Consider the following 19,195-nt stretch of genomic DNA (forward strand, 5'->3'; position numbering starts at 1 on the left):
TACGTAACAATAACAGCACATTAAATAAGCAACTGCTTTCATTAAGTAAAGAAAAATTTTGTGTGAAGAATCGTGATGCATTTCAGACTCAAATCGAATCTTTAGGCAGACAATCGGAATCAGATCGAAATCGTGAGGCAGGTAGAGATGCACACCACTAACCTATATATACACATATATATTGATGTAGCTAAGCAGACAGGTAGGAGCCTCCTATAGGATAATGACTGCAGGGCTGCAACTGGAGCAACGAGCTGCTTCTCATTTCTTAAACAACCAGGTGGAAGGACCCATCTGGTGGTCATGGAAAAGATGTTAGTCTGTGTGAGAAGGGTCAGATCTTTGGCATCAAGCAGAGAAAACATCTAAGGAGATGCATAAACGATGAGTCCAGATGGACCCTGGTCCAGAGTGATGGTGCATCAGGGTAAGAAGAGAGGCAGATGAAGTGATGCACCCATCATGCCTAGTGCCTACTGTACAAGCCTGTGGGGGCCCTAGTTTCATTCTTTGTATTGAGTGTTTTATTGGCCAAGTTTTGATTACTAAGAGAAGATAGCTTTATTTATGCAACACGTTTCACTCACAGAGGCAACGATGTGCTCTACAGCAGCAAGAGCAAATGAACTACATGTAAAAAACTACAGACTAAAACTGGAACGCTAACAGCACGGAGTAGAAAAATAAACGTGACTGGTGAGTAGTGGTAGTAGTTTTACTACAGTGCTTTGGTCTGCTGCCATGTTGTGTTTCAAAATGTACTTTATAAATAAAGTATGGATGGGTGGAGTTGGAGTGATGACGCGGTAGAGCTGAGACGAGGAAAACAGGCTTCGGCTTAAGGCCGCTGACTTCTGCTTGGTCCTAGTGACCGACCTGTGTCTGTTGTTATTACTACACACATATATGGTAGTTACAGTTTTGGACGTGAAGACAGAAGAAGGGGCATTTGGAACAAAGGGGGGCAGGTGCTCAAACATCCCCCTCTCTGCACGTGCCTGCTTGAGGTGCTCGGCAGAAGTAACACTACATAGGCAGCACCATATGGTGTCCACTATGGAGAAGGTTGGTAGCTAACATCAGGGCAGCGAAGAACTCCAGGAGGGCGCATCCAGAAAGGGAATATCCCAGAAAAAGACCAAGCCTTGGCTTAAGAGAATCAGAATGAACATTATTTAGGAAAATGTTGGGATGAAAACAAAGTTTAATACAAGTAAAATCAATTCTATTCACAAAATGAATAAAAGTTAAAAGTTACTGTTTCAATCTGTTTCACTTTCACGAAATGAAACAGATACCAGAAATAGCGCCCCCTGCCGCCTCGGAAGCTATGGTGCCATTTCCATATTTGGTATCGACGTACCGCAGCCGGAAGTGTCTTCCTCCGAAAATCAAAATCACAAATTTCCTTTGGTTCAGGAACACACCATGCCCAGGGAGAAGTGTTTGTTTTCCCGCCATGGAATGCAAACCGATTTCACGTTTACAGGCACCGCCCATGTACATATACATTTACATATGGCGCCGCCACATTGTGTAGCCAATCCGTAAAACCGGAGGTCCCTCCTACACACCCGGTATTTTACAAGGTGAGCTCTGTATGAGTGCGCGCGCGCGAGTGATTTAATGGCTGAATCACCTGTTGAGCAGGTAAATAAGCTGCAGTTACCTCCTGATTAAAACCAGCAGAGCAGAGACCTCTAGAACATGCTGGATGGTGGCCCTGTAGGATCAGAGAAGGTCTGGTTGAAATTGTTGCAACCCTGGTGAAAGGGGGAAAATACGTCAGCGGGCGAAGGTTCAAAGGTCATTCCCAAACTGTAGATTATTCACTGGAGCCCGTTTTATCAGAAGATGGCGACTTTAATGGGAATAAATGGTTTCTGACTGGTGAGATGCAATGCCCGTGTCTCTGTGCTGCTGTCTAATCTTATTTCACTGAGTCACTCTGTGTTTATTAGCTTTGAGACAGATCAGCTGATGATGTCATGCCCTGCTCTGATTGGCTGTCCTTGACTTCCTCCTCCTCCTTTTCCTTTTTGTGCATCTCTCCCTAATCTCCTCCATCTTCATCTCCCACTCAGTCCTGATTCACTACTCCTCCCTCCCTCCTTTCGTCTGTTCTCTCTGTGATGGTGATGAAGGTGATGTGACGCTGTGGCTGGCCAATCAATGGGGCAGGAGGTGTGTCCAGAGGCAGAGCTCAGAGCTGATTGATGCTGAGAGGATCGAGGAGGAAGAAGGGATGAGCGGGAGGTAGAGGAGGGTTGAGGAGGCCCTGTCTGAGCTGAGGAGCACCGACTAAAGGAGGAGGAGGTGGAGGAGGAGGAGAGGAGGCTGTCATGGACAAATTCCGACCAAAGAGACCAACCAGCCTGGCTCTGTTCCCACAGCTGCCTAAAGCCGGCTCCCAGGTAGGCAGGTGGGGGAGATCCACCCAGAGAGAGGGCAATAAGTAGGTTAGTGTGTGTGTGTGTGTGTGTGTGAGAGAGAGAGAGAGACGGCTGCTATCTTCTATCGAAATGTTCCTGACCAACCATCCACGTTTAGTTGACCGTACGGATCAGTGGAAGGCACCGCTGCTGCATCAGCTGAGCTGTTCAGGCTCAGATGATCCATTCAAGGACGCCCTGGTGGCCTGTCCTGGTTGGTTCTGGTCCGTTATGGTCTGGACCGACAGGAGCTGCTCTGCCATCTTGGGAAAAAAGCATTCAGATTCATAAATCAGCTGAGGCAGAGGTCCACATCTGCACCGATGTTTTATCCAGGTCAGGTTTGTTTTTTTTATGAAACACCAGGTAGCCGGTGTTGCCTCATGTCCCGTTCTGGTCCTGTCCCGTTGTTCCCTACTGCCCAGAACTTTGCAGTCGGACCTTCTGCTATTGTCAGAGGGAGTCTCATCTGGACCAAATCATCAGCAGAACCTGCCGTTTGGATCAGTGCGATTATTGTTTATTGGACCCCAGTTCTTCCCGGCTAAAGTGGACCGTGTTTCTGGTCTGAGCTACATGAAGTAAAGCTAGTGCAGCTGCAGAAGTGAAATGGAGCCCTCACTCTGAGCAGGATGAGTAGTGGAGCAATCTGACCCAAACCCACTGGTTCTGTTCAGCTGATTCTGCAGAACGGGCCGTACTGGATCAGGGCTCATGTTTCCTTTAAACAAGCCACTTCCTGTTTTTGTCTCACTCTCGATCAGCGCCACACATTGACCCGGTCTGAGACCCAAAGGAGGAGTCTCTCACACAACTGACACTGCGCGAAGCTCAAGCTCACGAACCTGAAGCCCAGGATGCATGGTTCCTACCTGACATGGGTTCTGGACCTAAAACCAGAACCGGGAAGTGCTGAGTCAGCGTAACAAGACGCCTCATTGATCGGTTTCAGCTGCGCTCTGGTCAGTCTGAACTGAGACGTGTGGAATCCTATTTGTTTGTCTCATCAGCTTCAAATGACTCTAAGAGACCAATAACGTAACACCATGATGTCATAACAGTACTGGTTGACCTCCAGTGACCCTGTTTAGATGTTGTGTGACTGTTTTTGGATGGACCTGAGAAAACACCTAAAACCAGCAAGAGAGGTGTGTGCAGGGACAAAGAGACAGGAGGGAGGAGACAGACAGACACTAAGAGGTGGAGACAGAGACATCTGTCTCAACGGGTTTTAAAGCTGCTAACGTGAATCTACAGACCAAACTGGTTTCAACACAAACACGGCCATGGAACACCCACCCGTCCACCGGGGAAACCCGCGATGCCTGAGGAAACGAGATACAGACACACACCGGTCTCTCTTTTCTAGGTCCGAATGTCTTTTGTTGTCCGTGTTTTTCTTTTTGGGACTCTGGTAGTTTGTCCTGAAGCTGCAGCGGTAGCAGCCGGCTGCTTCTCCTCCTCTGATGTTACTGAGCGGAGAACCTCTCACAACAGCGGTGTTCTGCTGCCGAACACGTGAGTGTGTGATGAGTGGAAGACCCAGGGAGGTGCGGCGGTTCGGTGAGACCGACAACCGGATGGTCCGATGGTTGGTTTTGGTGTGAAACGTGTTATTGGTGGAGGTTTTTAGATGAATGAGAGAGAACCACTTTATTAATGTTTAAAATCTCCGCATATATCCATACCTGTACTGTCGGAATGTTGTTAAGAGGCATGAAAACATGTTTTAGCTCATATTTTCATTGCAGCTTTAAAATAGAAAATAGATCAGGAAGTCACAACAGAAGCGTGTTTACAGAATCAAACACACACACACACACACACACACACACACACACACACACACACACACACACACACACACACACACAAAGTAACCATGGCAACCAAATGAGGCTTGAGACAGGGAAAGCAAATGCATTTAGGAATCTCGTGTGAACCAGCATTCCGAAATATGAAATCCTGACACTGATGAGACAAAAGATGTGCCTGTGAATGGATTTCTCTCACTATGTCTCGTTTACTCTTTTCAGGACTCCATCAACAACAACTCTTTAGGCAAGAAGGACAGCTGGAAGGACTCCCACTCCTCCTCCCCGCATGTCACAGGTATGAGCACACGTTACGGGTGTGAACACGTTCAGTTCGGTTTATTTGTAGTGCCAAGAGTCTTCTTAAAGCACCTTACTAACTCAACATTTCAACTGAACCTGCTCATCAGTGCCTTAAGTTCAGTTCATTAAAAACGTTTTTATGTAGAAAAACCCTGCCGATTGCATCGAGTCACTGACTTGTGACATATAGAAATTATATTTTCTTCTTCTTCTTCTTCTTCTTCTTGTGTGTTACAGGTGTGAACATGTTAAGGGCGTGTTTATATGTTGCCGGAGTTGGTGTGTGGTTGAGAGGTTCCGGCTAGATGTAGATTGTCTATTTTTTTTATCTTACCTGGTTTTCTTTGGTGTAAAGCTAACCATGAGTCTGCTGCTGCCTCGGCCAGATGGTTGTTGGAAATGAGAACAAGTTCTCATTCCACTCATCTGGTTAAATAAAATAAAGTTGGACTCACCTCAACGCAGAGGCTCTGGCTCTGGAACCAGTTTCCTCAAAAAAGGTTGGAAGGACGTCACGAGGGAAGCAATGAACATTGAGTCCGAGTGGGTCATGATATGTGCTTCTATTGTTGAGGCGGCTGACCGGAGCTGTGGCCGCAGGGTTGTCTGTGTTTGTCATGGTGGCAACCCCTGAACCTGCTGGTGGACACCGGCAGTTAGGGAGGCTGTCAAGCTGAAGAAAGAGTCCTTTTGGGTCTTTTTGTGGGACTCCAGAGGCAGCTGATGGACACTGGCAGTCAAAGCAGAATGCGGCTTGGTTGGTCGTGGAGGCAAAAACCCGGGTGTGAGAGGAGTTGGGTGAGACCATGGAGCAAGACTTCCGTATGGCTTCGAGGAGATACTGGTCAACCATCCGGCGTCTCAGGAGGGAAAAGCAGTGTGCTATCAACACTGTTTATAGTGATGATGGTGTGCTGACCTCTACAACTCCTGTGGCAAGGCTCCGGGGGTGGATGAGATCCACCTGGAGGTCCTTAAGGCTCTGGGTGTTGGTCTTGTGTTGGTTGACGCGGCTTTGCAGTATCGCGTGGACATCGGGGGCAGTCCCACTGGACTGGCGGTCCCCCTATTTAAAAAGGGGGACCGCAGGACGTGTTCCAACTACAGGGGGATCACACTCCTGAGCCTACATGGTAAGGTCTATTCAGGGGTTCTAGAGAGGAGGGTCCATCGGATTGTCGAACCTCGGATTCAGGAGAAACAATGTGGTTTTCGTCCTGGCCGTGGAACACTGGACCAGCTCAGTACCCTTATGGGGGTCCTGGAGGGTGCGTGGGAGTTTGCCCGACCAATCTACATGTGTTTTGTGAATTTGGAGAAGGTGTTTGATTGCTTCCCTAGGGGTCCCTGTGGGGGGTACTCCTGGAGTGTCTGTTACAGGTGCGAACATGTTACAGGTGTGAATATGTTACAGGTGTGAACATGCTACAGATATGTATCTGTTACAGGTGTGAACATGTTACAGGTGTGAACATGTTACAGGTGTGAACATGTTACAGGTGTGAACATGTTACAGGTGCGAACATGTTACAGGTGTGAATATGTTACAGGTGTGAACATGTTACAGGTATGAACATGTTACAGGTGTGTGTATATGTTAAAGGTGGGAATATGTTACAGGTGTGAACATGCTACAGATATGTATCTGTTACAGGTGTGAACATGTTACAGGTGCAAACATGTTACAGGTGTGAATATGTTACAGGTGTGAACATGTTACAGGTATGAACATGTTACAGGTGTGTGTATATGTTAAAGGTGGGAATATGTTACAGGTGTGAACATGCTACAGATATGTATCTGTTACAGGTGTGAACATGTTACAGGTGCGAACATGTTACAGGTGTGAATATGTTACAGGTGTGAACATGCTACAGATATGTATCTGTTACAGGTGTGAACATGTTACAGATATGTATCTGTTACAGGTGTGAACATGTTACAGGTGTGAACATGTTACAGGTGCGAACATGTTACAGGTGTGAATATGTTACAGGTGTGAACATGTTACAGGTATGAACATGTTACAGGTGTGTGTATATGTTAAAGGTGGGAATATGTTACAGGTGTGAACATGCTACAGATATGTATCTGTTACAGGTGTGAACATGTTACAGGTGTGAACATGTTACAGGTGCGAACATGTTACAGGTGTGAATATGTTACAGGTGTGAACATGTTACAGGTGTGTGTATATGTTAAAGGTGGGAATATGTTACAGGTGTGAAAATGCTACAGATATGTATCTGTTACAGGTGTGAACATGTTACAGGTGCGAACATGTTACAGGTGTGAATATGTTACAGGTGTGAACATGCTACAGATATGTATCTGTTACAGGTGTGAACATGTTACAGGTATGAACATGTTACAGGTGTGTGTATATGTTAAAGGTGGGAATATGTTACAGGTGTGAATATGTTACAGGTAAGTAACTTTTACAGGTGTGTATATGTTACAGGTATGAACTGTTTTTAAATTGAATAATTGTCCTAAACAAGAGACAAACTCTGGTAGCCAAAAGTGGAGCCAACATGGATGTGAAATAAACTGCAGTTCCCCCCTCATCCACTAGGAGCTGGCTCCAGAAAGGAGCAAGTTACCATTGACTCCCATGTTAAAAATACCAGTTTCACAGCAGAAAGAAACATGTTTACAGCCTGGTTCAAAGACATTTTAGGTTTAATAGATCTAGTTTACATTCATGACAACTCTAACACCTACTGCACACTGGAAGCAAAAGTAACGGAAACATCCATCATTACTTTTCATTTAAATTGCAGTACAACATATGTACGATCCAGGGGGTAAGGCAGAGCGGGTAAGAAAATAACTATTTTAGCCCCGTTTACTTGCATTAATTGTTCTGTCTTCTGGGGACCCTCGACCCGACCGGAAAGGGAGGAGACTAAGGCTCCCCATAATGGATTTTATGTGAAGCGCTGCCATTCCGCGCCTCTTTTGCTGCCAGTGTGCAGTAGTTGTAAGAGGGGTGAATTTTTCTGTTTATGTTTATAATTAAAACTTGAAATTCTGAATAATTAATTAGGGGCATGTCCTTTAATTGACAGGAAGCAGATGAGCTGTCAGTGCTAGCAGCTTGCCCCCCTGCATGCTCTAGGGAAGGCCTCGGCCTCACTATAAAAGTTCTAAAGACTAGAAGGCAGAGGTTAGCAGAGTCACCCAGCTGTGGCTTTCTGACTTAAAAAGTTCGCCAACCTCTGTTAGCTTTAGTTAGCTCAGTTAGCTCGTAGCTACATCGGCTCAGAGTTTGATGGAAGAAGATGATCTTTTATATAGCACCTCTCAAGATTATTTTTTTAAATTATTTATTTCATTTATTATTAAAAAGGGAACAGAAAGAAGAAACCTTGTGTTATCTGCCCCTTTTTAACTAAAATGACATATTTACCCTGAAATAACAATAAGTATAAATTAGCCTATACAAAGTAATTGCTCGACTGGTTAGCTAACTTGAGTTCAATTTGTAAAGAAGAAAGAAAAAATTAATAGTAATAATAATTCAAAAAGCAAAAGGATTTTTGCTCACATACCTATTCATATATATACACATTAAAGTGCATCGCATGCCCATATGGTCGCACTTCATCTATACAGCTACATATAGATATACACACGTATCCACTACATATACACATAAAGAAACATTCATACATATTTATACATACACACATGAATATACCTACACACATCATTTATAGCTTTATTTATTTACTATTTTCTATTTTTTCATATAATTGATTTGCACGTATATGATTCCAGTATTTCATTTTTTAGTTTTTTGAAAGTAAATATCGTTTTCGCTTCCTTGATTACATTACCTAGCTTATTCCATATTTTAACTCCATATATTGAGACACAGCGCTCCTTTATAATTATTCTGTGCTTAGGTATTGTAAATAATTCATGTCCTTTTAGTTTATATTTACTCTGTCTTTTTATAAATCTTCTAAGTAAATTTTTGGAAGGTTTTTTTTGTTTGCATTATACATAAATTTAGAAATATTATAGTCCACTAAGTCATAGAATTTTAATGTTTTTGTTTTTATGAATAATGGGTTAGATGGATCTCTGTAATTACTCCTTGTAACGATTCTTATAGCTTTTTTTTTGCAATATATAGATATAATTTGTATAAGTTTTATATGTTGTGCCCCAGATTTCTATACAATAGTTCAAACATGGTGCAGTAAGTGAATTATATAATAAATATAGGGGGCTATCATCCAGTGACCATTTTACTCTATGTAACATTGCAATTGTTTTAGCTATTTTAGTTTTCACATCGTTTATATGTGGCTTAAATATAGATAAAAATCACAAAAACACATAAAAACATTCAAATATTTAAAAAATGATTAAAAATATGTTTAAAGGGAGAAAAGAAAAAAATGTGAGGAAAGGGAGAGAGAAAATGAAAAGGAAAGAAGGAAATCAGTGGATCCCGAGAAAGGCGGAATAAGAGCAGAACAAGGAGAGGGTGGTGACGAACTATATATATGTGAATAAACAGCATAACATTTTTTATTTTATTTATTCTTTATTTAACCAGAAACATCCCACTGAGATTAAAAAACTCATTTTCAAGGGAGTCCTGGCCCAGAGGCAGCAGAAAACGTGAGGAGAATAATTGGAAAACGACGTGTTTTAGGCGGCTAGAGCTGCGTTCACCAACCAGAGGTGTTGCTTTTTGCTGTAACTATACTAGTGACAACAACGGCTTAAGGTACGAAACATTCGTGCTGTCGGATAAAAAATACTACAGATTGTAGCTTTAAGTTCCTTTCTCATGACTGGAGGGTTGCGGGATCCAGTCCCACTCAGTCAGTTGCAGTCGTTGTGTCCTTGGGCAAGACACTGCACCCTCTCTGGCCGCTGGGGGTGGTCGGAGGGAACGGTGGCGTCTGTGCGTTGGTGTCAGAGCGCCCCAGGGCAGCTGTGGCTACGATGTAGCTTATCGCCACCAGTGTGTGAATGTGTGTGTGGGTGAATGACTGGGTGTGTTGAGAAGCCCCTTGGGGGGTTTAGAACCTTAGAAGGGGCTGTAAAAAACCAAGCCATGCACCATTTACTGTCCATGTTCTAGTCAGAGGTGGGCGGAGCCTTTGAGCTGGGACCTGAGAACAGGATTGATACGAACCCTCAGAGTGAAGTTCCTGTCCTCCAGCTTCAGTGTGATGACCTTTGATCCTTTTCAGCTGGTTTTCTAACTTCAGGATGGAGGAGCTCAAAGCCTGTTTCAGCAGGTTCTCCAGAATAAAAGTTTGCTGCAACATTAATCCAGACTGATCTCAAAATCTGATAATCCCTCTGCTCCCCATGTTGAGTAACATAATCTGTTGTTCCTTTGTGTGATCAGGAGATCAACCACCTCAGGATGCTCAGCCCAAAGTGGAGGACAAAGTCCGTTCTGGTGCTCAGCGCCGGCCGGCACCAAAACCGCCCACAGCCAGTGGGCCGAACAGCAGAACCAACGTTCAGGCCGTTCGACCACGAGAACGACTTGGATCTGCAGCCACGCAGCTCTCTGGCACACCGAGGAGTCAGCGGCGAGCCGGGGGAGGTGGAGCAGGAGGAGGAGGGAGGGGCGGGGGACGAGGAGCGGTGAGGGAGAGGAGCCTCGGGGAGCTCAAAGGGAAGGATGGAGTGACGGATCGAAGAGGAGGACGACTCTGCGAGGAGTCCAGGACCAGAGACAAAGACAGGAACGGACATCAGAGACAGAAGGAGGTGAACGGACTGAAAGGTCGGCTGGCTGATGGGAGAGGAAGAGGAGGGTCAAAGGTCAGCAACAGAGGAAACATCAAGCTGAACAACAAGCTGTCCAACCAGGAGGTTTACCTACCTGCCATGGTGGTCCCGCGCACACCTGTAGCACAGAGGAACCAGGAGAAGACCCAGAACCAAGGTGAGGAAGCCCCTTTAGCTTGAAGACACAACTCTGTCTTGTTCTGACCCAAAAAATTCACCCAAACTAAAGAGAATCTTCTGAATCCTGCAGTCTAAAATAATGTAGTCAGGTTGGTCAGAAACATATCTGGTAAGCAGGGGCAGATCTACAAGGGTGGCATAGGGTGGCAGTTGCCACCCTAAAAGAAAGCCTTGCTACCCCTGCTGCCACCCCAGCTGGCAGCTATAAATTCAAGAAAAATCAAAGTTTTTCAACCCTCAGGCTCATAAAGACCTATTTGCAGTCTGCTTTGGCAGAGAAAAGACTATGAAGCTAGGCTGTACTTAGCATTGAATCGAAACGGGCAGAATCTTTGAATCTTGATGAATGTGTAAATAGTTTTGCTGAGCAACATGGAAACTGCCGCATTCAGCTGTTGTAGGAAGGATATAATTTTATTATGTGTTTTATTTTCGTGATGGGCCTTTAAGCTTATAAATGAGGACCCAAAACAAATGAATATGTAAATACTGGGAAAAGAAAAACGTGTTTCTGAGTGAACAATAGAATCAAAGTACAATATCTCAGTGCAGTGAAATATTGTGTGTGTGTGTGTATGTGTGTGTATTGCCACCCTAGAAAAATGTTTGCCCCTCTTCTGCCACCCCATCAATAATTTTGTAGATCCGCCCCTGCTGGTAAGGACTTACAGGTGTGATCTTCCAGAACTTTTCCTTTTCAAACTGAGAAAAATATTGGATCAGCTGATTCTCTGAAGAACAGGACCGTGTATGGTCTTGACGAAAACTCCATTTCAGCAAAGTAACCAGCGCTCTAAAGCTCTGGAGGCCAGGAAGGAAACAACCCAGAGCAGATCAGTTAAGCCCTCCAGCCGCTCTAGCCCTGCTAGGAGAGTGTGGTCTGCAGACAGATCTATGAGAGTTAGCAGCACGCGTTGGCCAGAGTCGGTGTGTTTCAGTTAAAATTTGTTTTTATTTTATTTAGTTGAACTAAATAAGTATATTTTTGCTTCCTGTTCTCGGACACGTTAGATCCGGTACCTCCTGTCGAGGAACTTGTGGTTAGTCTGATGGGGTCTTTAGACACGGCGCTGGTCCAGTCAGCTGGAGAAGCCTGAACACCTGAAACGTTTGATCCGTCAGCGTTTAAACAAATCCAGTGAACCTCAATCAGCACATTTATTTTATTTAGTGTTTTTTTACTTTGAGTTTCTACTATTTCAGCAATTTACACACCTGTTAATCCAGCTTTGTTTTTCCAGGACAAAACCACGACAGAACCCAGGAAAACCCTCCTGTACTGTCCCGGTCCAGCAGCGAGGGGGGGTCCAACAGGATGTCCCTGAGCTCAGACACAGAGGGACCCCCTCCAGAACCACTACATCCAACTCAGTCCAACAGAACCAACCCAGACATCAGAGAAGAAGACTGTGAAGGAGAACCCACTCCCTGTCTGCCCGTCCAGAACAAGCTCACCTGCTGCTCCGTAGGTGAAGACAAACCTGGGATGGACTGGACTGAGTCGGAGGCAGATTCAGGGAGAGACGAGGTGTCGGTCCGGTCCTACCCGCAGGGCGAGGCTGCAGCTGGGTTGAACTATGACTCTGTTAAATACACCCTGGTGGTGGACGAGCACACTCAGCTGGAGCTCATCAACCTAAAAACGTGTCTTCAGGGGTCCACTGGGTCCAATCCATCCAACGAGCACGAGGACAGTGACACAGAGACCATCTACCAGTCGGCCAATGAGGACGAAGATCCCGAGTATGAGCAGGAGAGGAAGAGGAGTGATGAGACGAGAAGCTTGGGTAGGTGAAAGACCTGCATCATCAGAGTCCAGAACTGAGAAACAACCTTAGTGTTAGGACCCAGGTGTGTAGGGGATGTGTGGGAACATGGAGGACACGTGACATGGGCAGATCAGGGGGTTTAAAGAGATTAATGACATCAGGCATAAACCTCACCCAGACGACACAAATGAATGAACACCAGGCACTCTGATGGAGCTGAACCGGCTGCAGTGATGTGTCCTTTGTGTCGACGCTTCCAAGTGTGCCAGGTAACCCAGGGAGACTTTTTTGTGACGCGCGTGTTGAGGCTTGTAGCGACGTTTGAGACCCTGCTGTCAGTCCGTACCACATGACCGAGTCAAGAACTGGCTCGGTGGCAAAACACTGGCTGCTGATTCCCCGTCATGTGTTGTTGTGGAGTTGTCGGGGCAGCGGCATCTCAGGAGGTGGAGCGGGTTGTCCAGTAATCAGAAGGTTGCAGGTTCGATCCCGGCTCCGACCAGAGAATGTTGCTGTTGTGTCCTTGGGCAAGACACTAAACCTGTCTCGCCTGCTGGCGGTGGTCGGAGGGACCGGTGGTGTCTGTGCTCGGCAGCTTCGCCTCTGTCAGCGCGCCCCAGGGCAGCTGTGGCTACATTGTAGCTCATCACCACCAGCGTGTGAATGACTGATGTGTGAAGCGCCTTGGGGGGAGTAGAAGGGTCTCTACAGATACAGACCATAACCGTTTGTCGCCTACCAGACATCATTAAAAGGACAGATTAGGACAAAATTCAGAATCACAAACATTTGATCTCTTCAGTTTATAAAGGTCGCGCGTGACATCATCGTAATCACCGTGTCGGCTTTACCTAAATCGTCCACTTGATGGTGCAGCAGAGCAAATTAATCCTCCCAGTTGGAAGGAAAGCTTCAGTTCATCGCCAGGTTTCATCTGACCGTCGCTAATTAAATCGCTGTTTAAGCCGTAACCACTACACATCCAATCAGGGACTCGCTTGGATCATTCAGACTCTAGACATCTTCATCGGGGACTCTCCTGCTCCCGTCATTCAGAGAAAACACAGAAACACTAATCAGTTACGAAGCATGTTGAAAAGACAACCAACGCCCCGGTCAGCTGCTCACTGAGAATGAGATGCAGGAGTATTTTAAGCCGTGCTTCCTCCTTTAGTCTCAGACTGTGATTTCCTTTAGCTGGGAGCTTGCAGCTGGGATGAGCCAGGTCGTGTGGGAGGAGCCAGGTAGAGTGGGAGGAGCCAGGTAGTGTGGGAGGAGCCAGGTAGTGTGGGAGGAGACAGGTAGAGTGGGACGAGCCAGGTAATGTGGGAGGAGACAGGTCGTGTGGGAGGAGACAGGTCGTGTGGGAGGAGCCAGGTCGTGTGGGAGGAGCCAGGTAGAGTGGGAGGAGCCAGGTAGTGTGGGAGGAGACAGATAGAGTGGGAGGAGCCAGGTCGTGTGGGACGAGCCAGGTCGTGTGGGACGAGCCAGGTTGTGTGGGACGAGCCAGGTCGTGTGGGACGAGCCAGGTAGTGTGGGAGGAGCCAGGTAGAGTGGGAGGAGACAGGTACCGGCTGCAAGATAGGGGAGGTGGGATGCTCCTCTTAGAACATGGGAGGATGAAAACAGAGGAGGAGGAAGAGAAAAACAAATGTTTACTAACGCCAGAACCAGAACCTCCACATGACCTTTAATCAACTGAAACAGCAAACAAACGATCAGGTAAACAAGTGAGTTTCTGAAATGGTTCCGATCCGAAATCCAGCAGCTTGTTTTAGTTCTGGGTCACAAACACCGTGGAGGCTTGGACTGACCTGACACGCCGCAGATACGGCTCACCTGTCTGGTTTGGTACCTGCATAAAACATTATTTTATTACATAGGAGCAGAAACGTTCCCTCATAAATTAGAGTTTTATTTGCATTTAAAATAATCACTGATCATTTTTATTGTTTCATAAAACATTTACATAAAAAAGGTAAAACAATGTTAAAGGTGTTGAAATGGATATCAGTTTAGTATCTTCCTGTTTTTGCTCCAAGAGAGAAAAAAGGAGGAGGAAAAGAAAAGAAGAGAGGAGGAGGAGGTGAGAAAGAGGAGAGAGGAGGATCTGAAGAGGAGAAGGGAAGAGGAGGTGAAGAGAAGGAAGGACGTGGTTGCCGTTGTGAAGGTCTGCAGAACTTCAAAGGTGACATCAGCCACGACCTCAGAGGAAGACGAGTCCAACGGAGGAAGAGGCGGAGTTCCAAGAAGCAGGAAGTTTCTTAACCTGTTTGCCAATAGCAGCAACCAGTACAGCTCCACAGGTGAGTTTTACCTGCAGGTGCACCTGGTGTTGGATCTGGAACCTATTCATCTTTTTAAGTTTGCGATGAAGTCTGATATAAAGTTTAAATATCGGTTATTTGAAAGTTTTTGGGGTTATTGGGAACTTTTTATGTTTTGCTTTTGTTTATGAGAAATGAGAAAAACACATGGGCTGCGCAGTGGCGCAGTGGTTAGAGCTGTTGCCTTGCAGCTAGAAGATCCGGGGTTCGCTTCCTGGCCTGGGATCTTTCTGCATGGAGTTTGCATGTTCTCCCTGTGCATGCGTGGGTTCTCTCCGGGTACTCCGGCTTCCTCCCACAGTCCAAAAACATGACTGTTAGGTTGATTGGTCTGTCTAAATTGTCCTTAGGTGTGAGTGTGAGTGTGCATGGTTGTTTGTCCTGTGTGTCTCTGTGTTGCCCTGCGATGGACTGGCTCTCTGTCCAGGGTGTACCCCGCCTGATTGCCCATTGACCGCTGGAGACAGGCACCAGCCCCCCCTGCGACCCTACGTGGACAAGTGGGTTCAGAAAATGGATGGATGGATGAGAAAAACACACCAAAGTTTAGCTTTAGCCACAGTTAGCTGTAAATAAATCTCCAGACACGTTTATAAAAGTCTTTATGACTCACCTGTAAGCGTTTCCTCTGGAGGGAGCAAACTGGGCAAAAAGCTGGATTTTAGCTTTAATCCCTAATAAAGCTGCAGATGATCAGTGTTTAATAAACAAAAATATAACTGGCCATGTTTGATACAGCTGGAAATATGATGTGGATGGACACAGAGTCCCATTGGTTTAAATGGAGTGGGTGGGGCTTAAAACATACCTCCTCTGTTTAATTCTGCACAGAGAACGTCTGGTAACTCACAGGCAGAGTGGCACATGAGGGGCGGGACAAGGCAGCTCAAAAATAACCAATCAGCAAAAAGACGGAAATGCCGACTGAACCGCGCGACGCTGTCGGTTTTTTTTTTAGCTGTAGTAAAAAAAAAGGCGTCTGGCAACGGCGCAAACATCTTTTTTTTTTTTTTTTGAAGAAAGGCTTTTAGCGCTTCTACTTGTTGTTGTTTTAAAGACATTCAAGTCATTTAGACCAGAGGAAAGAGCCGCAGCGAATTCCGCTTCAGTCGCCATGTTCGACAAACTCGCCGTTATGGTGTGTGACGTACGCTACTCAGTGCTGATTGGCTCGGTTAGAATTCTCAGGGGGCGGGGTTATTTGAATAGGAGAGTTCCCAGAGTCTTTCTCTGTGCAGAATTAAACAGAAGTCTGGCAGGCCAGGCTAACTGCAGTGGTTTAAGTCAACATGTTAGGTTCTTTAGATGTTCTCAGCTGTTGGGTCAGAATTTTAATGTCAGTTCTGTTCTGCTCAGGATCTGGTCCATTTGGGTTGTTCTCCTGTGTTCTTGATGGGGTGGAGAGGCAGCAAAGCCACAGAGCTGTTTACAGGTCTGCACAGACTTACAACAAACTCCTAACAAACACCCTATAGACTCCCTAATGACTCATTACAAGACTCTCAGACATAGAGACACACAACAGAATCTCAACAGACACAAAAGCATGATTCCAGCGTTCCGTCCTGTCGTAGGTTTGTTCCTCGTCATGCAGATGAGCTTCAACTGGAGACGGATGACCCGATTCTGATGCTAACCCGGAGCGAGGATCTGTGGTGTCAGGGCTACAACATGAGGACCGGAGCCACAGGAATCTTCCCTGCATTCTACTCTGTTCGGGTCCCCAAAAACCAGATCCACGGTACACTACATCCCAGCAGAACTCACAGTTGTTCAGTCACCTAAGTTCTGACCGATGGTTCTGACCCACAGCCCGGTTCTGGTTCTTGTCTTGCAGTCCGACATGATGGCTGGGCAGAGCAGTTTGTGGTTCGGTTTCTGGGTTCGGTTCAGGTCCCTGTCCACATGGGCAATGATGTGCTGTGTGCAGCAATGCAGAAGGTAAAAAAAAAGTTCACCTGGATCCAAGAATAGCTACCAATAGCTGGTTCCACACATGCAGATCAACCTTCAGTCGAGACTTGATCCAGTTTTGTGTGTTTACAGGTGGTCTGTAATAGGCGGTCAACCAGTCAGCCACCGGCAGCCTGTGTGCTGGAGGTCAGCGTGGAGGGGGTAAAGATGAGTGTCCAGGACCAGTGTCAGTCTGCTCACCGGGTAGGTCACCTGTTCACCTGCTGGAACACCTGAACGCAGATGTACAGCACCCCATGTTTGCCATCAGGGGTCAAAATACCAGAGTAGGAGCAGGATGAGATTAAAATAGGGTTTATGTTTAAATTAAATCTAAGTGAAAGGAGCCATAGAAAAGAGCCCTGTGGAACTCCTGGAGAGGAACTTCAGTAACTATAGTAGTAGTAGCAGACAGCTACTATACCTATAATAGTAGTTCATTAACTAGACCTAAATGTAGTCTCTGAACTCACATTGTTCTTTGTTCTTGCCAGGGAGGCCAGTGTTTCCACTTTTTCCAGCTGAAGAACATCTCATTCTGTGGCTGCCATCCCAAACACAACAGGTGGGTCCAACATGAAGTCAGTATTAATCTGTTTCATTTCATCTAACGGGTTCATCCCTGGTTTTCTGCTGCAGATATTTTGGATTCATCACCAAACATCCCGACCAGCAGCGCTTCGCCTGCCATGTCCTGATGTCAGACACAACGCTCCACCCCCTGGGCGAGTCTGTCAGGTAAGACCCATGTAGGTCAGGAAGGCTTCTGTGTAGACTGGCATGTAGACAGGTGACCCGGTAGATGGGACGCACACACACACACACACACACACACACACACACACACACACACACACACACACACACACACACACACACACACACTCTCTCTAGGGGCTGCATGACTTAATTTTTTTTAAGTCAACAGTCAAGTAATGAAAATCGAGTCGACTTTGACTAGTCGTTGATGACGTCATACACCTGAAGCGGGTTGGTTCGCTGGAGTTTTTGACAATTAAAATTGCGCCCACCCACATTTTCTAAGTGGAACACGTCTCTTTTAACAATGGTAGTTTCTGCATCCTGCTTCAACCCTCTCCCCTCTCCCCCTGCGCAGTGGCGGCAAACTCACTAATGCGCCTGCAGCCTCTCAGAGTTCCTGCTGCTCTAAACATTAAAATAATTATTTCATTTTCTGTTCCTCACTTCTGATTACCTTCAGTGGTGTCTGTTTGTTGCAACCACCAGGTACAAAAACTAACTTGTTTTTATTTGACTATTTCTCTGTCCTGCCTGTTTATTATCTTCCTGCATCTCCTCTCAATCCTAAAGAAAAACTGTTACCTGGGTTCATATATATTCACCTCATGAGTAACCTTTGAACTGCAGTTCTAAAAGATCTACCGACCAAAACAGTGCAGTGCGCGCTGCGTGCCGGCCGCACCAGTAAGGTGCACCACCGGAGGACAAAACAGGTGATGCGCTCCGCTCCACAGCAGCGAAACGCATCAGGCACAAACAAAAGACAGAAAACATAAAAGGAAATGAGCCGACATGAACGATCGCGTGTTAAATTTGTTTTTGAGGTGGCGAAACCTGATTTGATAATGTTACTGTGGCCGTGCTCGGGATGCAGATGTCTGGAGCACATCAACAATCAGAGCTTTGCATGTGCAAGCTGGTTAAGGTTAGGATGGGGGTGAGGGGAAGGTTAAATTGCAAGAGGGTAAACGTCACGGTCAAATGTTCGTTTTACGGCAGGCGTTAGATACCGACGCTCTGACACAGCGCGTCACCTCCCGACGCGCAGGGGCTCGTCACCTACTGTCTTTTCCGAGGACTGCATCTTGTCGGTCATTATCACGTGACAGCGACTAGTCTATGAAAGGCATAAAAAGTCACTACAGAGCAGTGAAGTCGACTAGTCAAATAGTAGATACAACCCCTAACACACACACACACACACGTACACACTAATCTGATTGCTTCTCTGGTCTTCAGGAGGGCGTTCCAGCAGTATTACAAGGAGCATGTCGGGTACTCCTGTCCAACTGAAGACATCTTTATAGAATAACCTGCATGTAAGCCTGGAGCCTGGAGCTGACAGCAACACCCGTATTCCTGCTCTGCATGGTGGATGTTCTGTTTTAGGGTTGCAGCTGAGACCCGTTTGGACATGCCACCTCAGAACCAAGAGAGAAGTCCTGGAGCTCATCATACAATCACAGAGTCCAGTTATTGGAACAAGTTATTTTTGTGTAAATTTTTATTAATTTGTCGAGAATTTACATGATAAATGTTTGAATTACAACTACACAAAACTACACACACAACTACACACAGCTACAAAATACTACACACAAAACTGCACACACACACACACACACACACACACACACACACACACACACACAACTGCACACAGCTACAAAATACTACACTCAAAACAGAAACACAACTACAACCACAAAACTGCACACAACTACAAACACACAACTGCAAACACACAACTACAGAAACACATCTACTAACACACAACAACGCACAGCTACAAACACACAACTACAGACACAACTACAGACACACAACTACAAACACACAACGACAAACACACAACTACAAACACACAACTACAGACACACAAC

General features: G+C 45.9%; 1 protein-coding gene across 1 annotated transcript; it reads left to right on the forward strand.

Annotated features, from left to right (window-relative positions):
* The first annotated feature begins 2,215 nt into the window (after positions 1-2,215).
* On the forward strand, positions 2,216-18,767 carry LOC107389136 (C-Jun-amino-terminal kinase-interacting protein 1). Its single transcript, XM_015965114.3, has 12 exons — positions 2,216-2,414; positions 4,469-4,544; positions 9,930-10,478; positions 11,743-12,288; positions 14,313-14,576; positions 15,954-16,029; positions 16,172-16,338; positions 16,435-16,538; positions 16,644-16,754; positions 17,045-17,115; positions 17,190-17,288; positions 18,552-18,767. Exons 1-12 carry the CDS (start codon positions 2,343-2,345, stop codon positions 18,622-18,624), a joined length of 2,208 nt encoding a protein of 735 aa, XP_015820600.3. The 5' UTR covers positions 2,216-2,342; the 3' UTR covers positions 18,625-18,767.
* Positions 18,768-19,195: the final 428 nt, after the last annotated feature.

The sequence above is a fragment of the Nothobranchius furzeri genome, chromosome 4 (assembly GCF_043380555.1).
Source record: "Nothobranchius furzeri strain GRZ-AD chromosome 4, NfurGRZ-RIMD1, whole genome shotgun sequence".
Lineage (NCBI taxonomy): Eukaryota > Metazoa > Chordata > Actinopteri > Cyprinodontiformes > Nothobranchiidae > Nothobranchius > Nothobranchius furzeri.

Excerpts from the sequence above, each read along its gene's own strand:
- LOC107389136 (XM_015965114.3), top strand. The coding sequence starts at position 2,343 with ATGGACAAATTCCGACCAAAGAGACCAACCAGCCTGGCTCTGTTCCCA. Across the intron at positions 16,539-16,643 it reads TGTGTGCAGCAATGCAGAAG|GTGGTCTGTAATAGGCGGTC; the intron begins GTAAAAAAAAAG and ends GTGTGTTTACAG. Across the intron at positions 17,289-18,551 it reads CCCCTGGGCGAGTCTGTCAG|GAGGGCGTTCCAGCAGTATT; the intron begins GTAAGACCCATG and ends TCTGGTCTTCAG.